The sequence below is a fragment of the Syngnathus typhle genome, linkage group LG21 (genome assembly GCF_033458585.1).
Source record: "Syngnathus typhle isolate RoL2023-S1 ecotype Sweden linkage group LG21, RoL_Styp_1.0, whole genome shotgun sequence".
Classification (NCBI taxonomy): Eukaryota; Metazoa; Chordata; class Actinopteri; order Syngnathiformes; family Syngnathidae; genus Syngnathus; species Syngnathus typhle.
The window spans coordinates 5280612-5290201 of NC_083758.1; the positions used below are offsets into that span (position 1 = coordinate 5280612).

At 42.1% G+C, this 9590-nt stretch overlaps 2 protein-coding genes across 3 annotated transcripts; one reads left to right on the forward strand and one right to left on the reverse strand.

Moving 5' to 3' along the window:
• Positions 1 to 23: 23 nt before the first annotated feature.
• On the forward strand, positions 24 to 6372 carry slc13a4 (solute carrier family 13 member 4). 2 transcript variants are annotated; one of them, XM_061268971.1, is made up of 16 exons: positions 24 to 156; positions 1817 to 1945; positions 2472 to 2608; positions 2685 to 2848; positions 2911 to 2965; positions 3042 to 3084; positions 3378 to 3458; positions 3530 to 3714; positions 3779 to 3898; positions 3966 to 4067; positions 4135 to 4236; positions 4306 to 4415; positions 4697 to 4806; positions 4870 to 5031; positions 5097 to 5234; positions 5383 to 6372. In XM_061268971.1, exons 1-16 carry the CDS (start codon positions 34 to 36, stop codon positions 5518 to 5520), a joined length of 1899 nt encoding a protein of 632 aa, XP_061124955.1. In that variant the 5' UTR covers positions 24 to 33; the 3' UTR covers positions 5521 to 6372. The 2 variants fall into 2 exon arrangements, with proteins under 2 accessions (XP_061124955.1, XP_061124956.1); XM_061268972.1 differs by having other exon boundaries at positions 3045 to 3084.
• LOC133145447 (cytochrome c oxidase assembly factor 6 homolog) lies at positions 6079 to 7047 on the reverse strand. The gene is made up of 3 exons (XM_061268980.1): positions 6904 to 7047; positions 6600 to 6745; positions 6079 to 6510 (listed from the first exon to the last, which is right to left on the reverse strand). Exons 2-3 carry the CDS (start codon positions 6741 to 6743, stop codon positions 6412 to 6414), a joined length of 243 nt encoding a protein of 80 aa, XP_061124964.1. The 5' UTR covers positions 6744 to 6745; positions 6904 to 7047; the 3' UTR covers positions 6079 to 6411.
• Between the last annotated feature and the right edge of the window lie 2543 nt (positions 7048 to 9590).

Below are 9590 nucleotides of genomic sequence, written 5' to 3' on the forward strand. Positions count from 1 at the left end.
ACGGCCGGTTCTGTTGAGTCGAGAGCCTCACCCATGAGGCTGGAGGCCGCAGCCAGAATGGATCTGCTCAGGAAGCTGTGGAGGGCGAGGAATCTGATCGTGGTGGTTTTCATCCCGCTCTTCCTCTTGCCACTTCCACTCATCCACCCCACCAGCGTGAGTCAAAACGAACTGGAGACGTGAAAAAAAGATAATAGTAACAGAATTTCTGTTGCCGTTAAGAATACTTTTTACATTTTGTATTAAATTAAAAAAAAAAAACCAACCTGAAAATCTGTAATGTATTTTTAAAAAAAAAAAAGTGAAATACAATAGACTTTTTTTTATATAGCGCTTTCACAACAGCTTTACAAAAACAGAAGTAGATGCGAAAGAACACAAATAATGCAAAAATACCTTCAAGATCAAATCCAGTTAGTGTTGTTGAAGCTCCTTTTTTTGATAGCTGCAGTCTACTGATGGGATTTGGTTGTGTGCGAAGCAATCAAAAGGCCCTTTTGTTGTGATGAATGATCATCTATGCGGGGATGTCACGTTATGTTGACGACATTGACATCAGCGGAAGATGAGGCCTGAAAAAGCTAAAAGAATTAACGTCTCATTCTTGCTTGAAAAAATAAGAGGGGGGGGGAAGCAAAAAAAATAAAAATTCTGCAAGAACAATCGGATTATCGCAAGATCTAATCCATTGTGTGCCGAGTTGTTTGCTTGGAAAATCAGACGAAAGGCCAAAGCATAACCATAAGCATAACTTTTTTTTGTTTTGACTATAAATCAAAAATGTCAATTGCGCAATTATGCTAGCGAGCTAACAAAGTTCAGGCTTTGTATTTTTTTTTTACTTTATCTACGAGTGAGCTTCAATCACTCTGCCACAAGGTGGCAGCATTCACATAGTTAATTATTAAAAGTACCCAGGTCGTCTGCTTTGTTGGTTTTTACAAATGTCTTATTCTAATCAAGAGCAAAATATTGTTCGTGCCGGCCAATCACTGCTTTCCTTGCTATTATATCAGCGCATGTTTGGCAGCGTCCGCCGTTGGCCCAGGATGAGGCCGAGCCAGAGTGCCAGAACATCAACACAAAGAAAAAAATAATCTCAGTAATGAAGTTATATAATCCGTGTACCGCCACCGACAACACGCAGGGTCGGCGTCCCGTTGGTTTCTTACGACACCGGCGACCGCAGACTGTTTCAGGAACAAAACATGCAGTTCAGTCAAACTTGCTCGTTAATTACCAAATTTGTTTGAGTAAAATGACACCCAAAACTAATTTTGGTGTGGAGCAATTAATCTTTGGTGTTCTTTGTGTAAATAACACTCGTGACCATTTCCTGAGCCATCTGATAAGAAGTTGATGATCCAATCAATTGTCTCAGTTGAGGTAGAAGAAGTTCAAAAAACTTTGCACTTTAGCTTCAACTTGCTAATCAATCGGAACAAAGAAATCAGCGACGTGTGATCGAAGGTCTCCCGGTGTCCTCTGATAAACACTAACCGATAATCAATAATCAGTGAGTGCTGAATCAGTGCATCAGTCGAGCTGATTTAGCAAATGTTCATAAGTAAATAGACCAAAACGTAAATTTCTATAAAACAATCCCAATCCTGATAATGTCTTTTATTTTTTTTTTAAAAATCTCCAAATTGACATTATCTGTCTTTATATTTGATGTGGGTGCAGTTCAAATTAATTCACTTCCACATGTTGGGGTACCCCAGGGATCAATGTTAGGGCCCCTTACCTTTCAAACTTTCTTGCATAATGCGTAATTATGCTTTATTTATTTGATTTGTGATGAATTATTTTACAGGAGGCAAGTTGCGCATACGTGCTAATAGTGACGGCAGTCTACTGGGTCTCCGAAGCTGTTCCCTTGGGTGCCGCCGCTCTCGTCCCGGCCTTCCTCTACCCACTCTTTGGGGTACTCAAGTCAAGCGAGGTATGTTTTTCCTATTTCAACATACTTTGCGCTAAATCTTCCTAGCAATGCATAGAGTCATCGAATTCTCACTAATTCCAGATCTTTACCTTTCCGATCACAGCATTACATAAAAATTGGACCATGTGACCAAAGCCGCCTCTTGTAAGCCTCTTGTGAGTCGGTAAATATGCGAGCGGGGAGCTTTTATGCAACGTTTGGTGTCTGTCGGTACGCTTTCGGGTTTTTTATTTAACCCGATAGAGAGCTGGGAAAGTTGTAGCAAAAACCACCTGAGCCCGTTTAGAGAGTAAATAAGCGCTCGGCTTTAGATAGCGCAAAAAAAAAAAAAGCTGACGATTCGATTTTTCTTACTGAACGTCCAAATTGATTCTGGTCTTGTATGAAATGTACGAACAGTCCAGCAGAACAAAGTCCAGCCGGTATTAGGTGAAAGGTCACGAGATATGGGCTTACATAATGGCGAGATTAAAAAGAACAAACAAGTATCAATTTCCTGCTGTGAGTTTTTCCGGCGTTTTTGCAGGTGGCGGCCGAGTACTCAAAAGATACAACGTTGCTCTTGATGGGAGTCATCTGTCTGGCTGCGTCCATAGAAAAGTGGAATCTCCATAAACGCATCGCCTTACGCATGGTGATGGTCGCGGGGGCCAAGCCTGGCATGTGAGCAGCGTAAAAAAAAAAAAAACGCAAAACGAATAAGAAGACAACGAGGCGCTCTAATACCTTGTCCGTGCAGGTTAGTGCTAGGCTTCATGTGCTGCACAGTCTTCCTGTCCATGTGGCTCAGCAACACGTCCACCACGGCCATGGTGATGCCCATCGCCGAGGCCGTCCTGCAGCAACTTATTTGTACCGGCATGGCCGACAACCTCGAACCCGACGCCGCCGAAGACGAAAGCGGTACGACTCGTGACTTTTCTTTCGTATCTTTTATCGGATTATGATTTTGAATTTCATTTCAGACAAAGACGAAAACCCGGATAAGAACCAACTAGCGCTGCTTTACCGTAATGACGGGTATTGTTTTTTTTTTTTCCCCCCATGTCATCTTGATTTGAAGTTTTTATTTGTCTAATTTTTTTTTCTTGTCCAGTAGCAACAATTGCAATAAACAAGAAGTGTCGACACTCAGTGAGGTAAGACTCAATTACCGTATTTTCCGCACTATAAGGCGCACCTAAAAACCTCCAATTTTCTCAAAAGACGACAGTGCGCCTTATAATCAGGTGCGCCTTATATATGGACCAATATTGAGCCACTACAGCAGGCGTGTCCAAAGTCCGGCCCGCGGGTCAAATGTATATATATCTGGACAAGGTTTTAAAATGGGCCTTTCATTGAAGGCTTATAATCCGGTGCGCCTTATAGTGCAGAAAATACGGTCGTTTTTGTTTTAATCCAAAAAAAGCCTTTATTCGGGACTCTTCAGGTCCAGACCGGAGAACCCAATGGCGTGAATCCAAACACCAACCAAGACCGCATCACACATCCAAACGGACACTTGCCGCAGGTTAGCAAGTAGCCGCTAACGTAAAAATTAGACTCTAGAAGTCACGGATTCTTATTTTTTTTTTGTCCCAGGTGGCCGTGGAAATCCCAAACGTGAAACGCGTCAAGGCCCGGCGAGACTCTCAGTATCCAACCAAGCGGGATCACATGATCTGTAAATGTCTGACACTCAGCATCACCTACGCCGCCACTATCGGCGGACTCATCACCATCACCGGCACCTCCACCAACCTCATCTTCGCCGAGCAGTTCAACACGTGTGTTTTTTGACGCCGTACGTGATTTACTCAACGCTGCAAAAAATCTCGCTCTGGTTGACAGGCGCTACCCGGATGCTAAGGTGATCAACTTCGGCACCTGGTTCATCTTCAGTTTCCCCATCGCTATCATCATGCTGGTCCTCACCTGGCTGTGGCTTCACTTCCTCTTTCTGGGTTGCAAGTAAGTACCGGGAGAGCGTCACGCACACGCATGACTGATATGTATGATTGATGATGTCATCATCCAGCTTCAGGGAAACGTGCTCGTTGAGTAAGAAACGCAAATCCAAAAGGGAGATGATGTCAGAGAAGAGAATCCATGAGGAGTATGAAAAACTGGGACCGATCAGGTGGATTTCAATTCCGTCGGGAAAGCACGCATCGTAATTCCTTATTAACGATTTTTTTTTCCCGTAGCTATCCAGAAGTGGTCACTGGTGTATTCTTCATTCTGATGACTCTGCTGTGGTTCACGCGAGAACCCGGTTTTGTACCAGGATGGACATCGCTATTTGAGAAGCAAGTCCTCCCAAGAGTCGTTATTTATTCGTACGATTAAAATGCTAACATCCGCTTTTTCTCTTTTAGGAAAGGCTATCGCACCGATGCCACCGTGTCCGTCCTCCTGGGCTTCTTGCTCTTCCTCATTCCGGCAAAGCGACCTTTCTCCTCACCTTCTTCGAGCTACAGAAATTCGGGTAACGCTAGCACTGGCTTTTTTTTTAAATCTCTTGCCACTAGATGGCAGCAAAGCCTGACTTTTGTCGAAATAACCAAGATCCAGCAAAGCATTGCTTTTGTCTAAACAAAGTTCCTTGGCAGTAAAAAGCACTACTTTTGTCTAAATGAAGCCCTCTGCTCATTTCCTTGACACTAAGATGGTGAGAAATGTCGGCAAAGCACTACTTTTGTCTAAATGAAGCTGCTCAACTCACTTCAGTGAAGTTCTTTGGCGCTAAACTTTGATTCCATTTGGCAGCATCCGACCCACTGGCTCCCATGATCACATGGAAGGACTTTCAGAAGCTCATGCCGTGGGAGATCGTCATCCTGGTGGGCGGAGGCTACGCGCTAGCCGCCGGCTGCAAGGTACAATCCACATCAACGCGTTAATTCCGAACCGCATCCTAGCGACCGGTTTGCGGGGTGCAGGTGTCAGGCTTGTCGGTGTGGATCGGTCGCCAGCTGGAGCCCATGAGCGGACTCCCGCCTTGGGCCGTCACCCTGCTCGCTTGCCTGCTGGTGTCGGCGGTCACCGAGTTCGCCTCCAACCCGGCGACGCTCACCGTCTTCCTGCCTATCCTCTCCGCACTGGTGGGTCACTTTCAACATACAGGTCGTTAATTTTTTTTTTATGATTTTTTTTTTTTATTTCGCAGTCCGAGACCTTGCGCATCAACCCCCTGCACACTTTAATCCCCTCCACTATGTGCGTGTCATTCGGGGTCATGCTTCCTGTGGGGAATCCTCCCAACGCCATCGTCTTCAGCTACGGACACCTGCAGATCAGCGACATGGTATGAAACACACACACATTCCCCAAAATCACACGCTGGCTCGCACCTGCAGCATCAAAAAGCTTGTTTTATGTAACCAAAGGAATGAAAAATATTTCTCCACTAGAGGGCAGAAGATGCATAATTATTTTTTTTCTTCATCCATTAGGTGAAAGCAGGTTTCGGGGTGAACCTGATCGGCGTTGCCGTGGTGATGTTGGCTATCACTACGTGGGGGGTTCCCCTTTTTAATTTGACTGAGTTCCCGGACTGGGCGGTGGCCGCAAACGTCACTACTAGTTTATAGTCCCCCCCCCCCCCCCCCTCTTGTTTGAATGAACTTATGGGAAGAAGGTAAATAGAGGGAAGGGCATGCTGCTTATGGGGGCAATTCACAATGAAAGCTGGAAAAAATATTTTATATCCTTAAATGCTGTGTGATGATATTTTAAACTTTCTTCTCCTGTACAGTATTTGGGGAAAACATTTTTAGTAAATGCAATCTTGAGAAAGCACAGAAAAGAAAATTCTCATTCGCTCCATGGAAACAAGGCAAAGACTTTTTGGAGTCACCATGGTGACAGATAAAATACAATTTTAGGAGAAGAAAATAAAACAAGAAATGCATTACATGAATGCTAAGCTGCTAAGGATGAATGTTGCCTTGGCGATGTGAAGGAGTCATTTTTATGAATGCAACATTAAGGTACAAAGGGTGAGCGCACAAACTTTTATGATAATCAATGTTCTGGCGGTAGATGCAAATATGATTAACATGTTTGTGCTCTACAAAAACAGTTTTTTTTTTATCATTACACAATGGCTTTTATGAGTTCTAACAATGACAGGAAGAATCACTAGCTAGTATGCATTTATTCTTTTATTTGTAATTTATTCAAGTTGTCACGCTGAGCGCAACTCAGTGGAGTCGCTGTTGAGGCCTTCCGGATTATTTTTGTAAATACAACAAAGAGCTGGTTCCATGTATTTACAGATGTTAGGAAGACCAAATATGTGTACATGAATAAAAGACATTAAACAAACATGTAGTTTTGTATAAAGTGTGCCCGATCACAAACAGGGACACCCAATGCAACTTTGATTTGTTCACATAAATATATTTAAAAATAAATCAATCAGCATAAATGTCTCCAAGGCTTGATTGTGGCAAAAAGTCACTAATTAGCAAATTTTAGGGTTACGAAGGCTGCCGGGGACCATCTGAAGGTGTGAACCCCTCTGTATTCATTTTCTCTTTATATTTCAAGAAGTCTCTTCTTTTACTGAAATACTTGACCTGCAAGCAAAAAAGGTCATCGTAAGAACACCTCCAATTGGATGATGAGAAGAAATTGGATTTGCATTTGGGGGGGGGGGATTATTTACCCACTGAGCAGGGCACTTGGATTCAAATTCGCTTTGGAATTTCTGACAAGCTGCAGCCTTGTCATTGTTGTCATCCAGACATTTCCATAATAAATCCCTGGCATCCCAGCAGACCTTTCGTTCCACTGCGTTTGGAGCTGCCATGACTGCATTTGAAGGAATTGGAAAAAGGTAAACATGTTATTTGTATTGCTCGTTGCAGCATTACTGTACATCATGCAACTTCTGTTTTAATGAGCAAAAAACAGGACGTTTAGCACACAGTGAGAAAAAAAAAAACGTTTGTTCGCTACTGTATACTCACTCGATCAACTTTCGTGGATATAGTCCAAACTAAATCTACTGTTTTCCCATCAAAACACCAACTATGTACATATAACGCGGAAGCATGAGCATTGTGAAGGACAGCGCGTCTCCGTCGCGCATTGATGACGTCACAGAGCCTCATTGTTATGGTAGGCTTAAGCTTTGGCCGTAAAAATTATAACATTGAGCGATTAAGAAGTTTTTTTCCCCCCTTAACAATTTTAGACGTTTTAAAATTTATTTCCAGTCACTTTTTTTCTTTCAACGAATCGCTGCCGCTTCTGAGGAAACACAAGCTGGCGCTGATTTCAAATTAAATTAATTCTCTTGCAGTGTTTCATTATGTCCGCAAGATGGCAGCACATTACATTGAACCCTATTGAGAGGGCATTAAAAGGGACCAGAATTTTTCCGTAAGAATTTGCGTAGTCAGACTTCAAATTAAACTCATTCCCTTGCAGTGCTCCATTATTTCCGCAAGATGGCAGCACATTACATTGAACCCTATTGAGAGGGTGTTAAAAGGAACCAGAATTTTTCCGTAAGAATTTGTGTAAGACTCCAAATTAAATTCATTCTCTTGCAGTGTTCCATTATTTCCGCGAGATGGCAGCACAATACATTGAACCCTATTGAGAGCCCTAGATTGCCCTTGGAAAAATCCGGTGGCAACATTCAAACTAATGCAGCAAAATCTTATTTCAAATGATTAATTTTACATATATTTGCAACATAAATACATTATAAAGTGATTAAAATGAATATACAACTTTGTGTAGACCACTAGACTTTTTATACACACTCTGTATCCAAATGTAGGTCATCCTCTCCAAAATGTTTTGAGTTTGGTCCCATTCAAATGAAAGTATTTTCCCATGCAAGCTGTTTTTGTCACCCAGGTTATTTGGATGCACAATAGCGAGTGTGAGAGCTTTGCAGAGAGTAGAGGCCAAATTAATGCACCGTGTTGATTAACTCTCTCCTTCTTTTTCCCCCCCTCTGTCCTTCCTTGCTTTTCCTCTCAGCCGATGAAGAAAAGCTCCAGAGGTTTGCCATGGCGCCCAGCAGCAATCCATCTCCGTTTGTGTGCTCCTTCGGACCAAGGGGGGATGAAAAAAATGCAAACCTCTGCAGAGGATTCAGTGCTTTCAGAAAAGTAAGTGTTTGGCATGTTCCACATATCATTTACACTCACATATCTCGTGATCTCACTTCACTGACTTTTTTTTTAGGTCTTAAGTTCACAAATCTAAGTTGATATGAGCGTTAGCTAACCTCAAATATGATTTATACTAATCCAGATGTTGCTTTTAAAAATACACAGGAAGAATGCGAGAAAAAAACAAATTTCCTAGTAAATCGTAAAATTAAAGGAAGCAATTTAACGCACCGATTATCGATGATTATCTTCACCGGGATAAATGGAGGAAAAAAGAAGAGGCCACAAGACCGATTTGATTCCCTTTAATCTCATGACCTACTTAATACAGCAAGCTACAGCCCGCCTCCATCCTGCTGTTACATAATGGACAGAATCATAGTCTGGGACAATTATTGTCGAAATTTGCAGATTGTGCTTATTGAGGAAGGTTATTGTGATTGGTAAACATCTCATGGAGCCACTCCAACGTCCACGAACGCTCCATCTATTCTAGGATGAGCTCCGCCGTCGATGAACTGAGTAATTGTGCACGTCTGGCCAGGCTTTCATGTATAAATGCACCTCATTCGCACCGACCCATGACCATGGAAAATGGCCGCCACCATTCTCCAGCTGAGGTACACCTCTCCACGATGCTTCGAATTTGGCTGGAGCTCAAGGTTACATGTTTGATTGAGGTGACGGCATTCAAGTTTTTCCCAAATGGAAAATAACAACCCACTTTTGAAACGACGGATATGTTTACTGACCTAACGAAATCAATGAAGAATATTTTGAAAAGGACTTCACTGACCTAGCCGTTTCAAATCAATGAAGAATATTTTGAAAAGGAATTTTTCTCGCTCAGCGCTGGTTCAGTTAGTTCAACACCAATTCACACTCGCCATGTTACCTTATTTTAAAAGCAGCTTATTGAAGAGGAAAGTTAAATCCTCAGCAAGGTATATTGACCCAATGTCAGCTTAGCTTCACAAAGTGCTCGTTTGGGAAGATTCTCTCTCGGGCCAATTGATTCACCTTTGAATTGGTTCATTTCTTTCGTTTCATCTTGTTGTTTGTGTGGCACTTATCGTAAATTATGCATTTTCGCTGCGTTGCCTCACTTTGGTGGTGTTAAAAAAATAAATATATATTATATATATATATATATATATATATATTATTAGACATATTTATTTTATATATATATATATGTATATATGACATATTCTGTCTATCACATGACCAGAATATGGATTTATGTAGTTTATGACGTCAAGATAATCACAACATAAACCTCCTTGTGGAAATGTAATAAAAGTACGAGATGAGTCATGTGTCTTTGAGATCTACAGCCAAACCTTTCACGATCCAGGAAGGTAAATGTCAAATCACAGACTGACACACGCACACACACGTGAAACACTGGCGCGCACACACGGATGTAGGCGGACATCTTCGGCACTTTTTGAAGTCGCTTGACGCAAATGTTAAATGACAACGACCCCCGCCAGCTTTTTTTTCTTCCCTTTGAAAAAAAATAG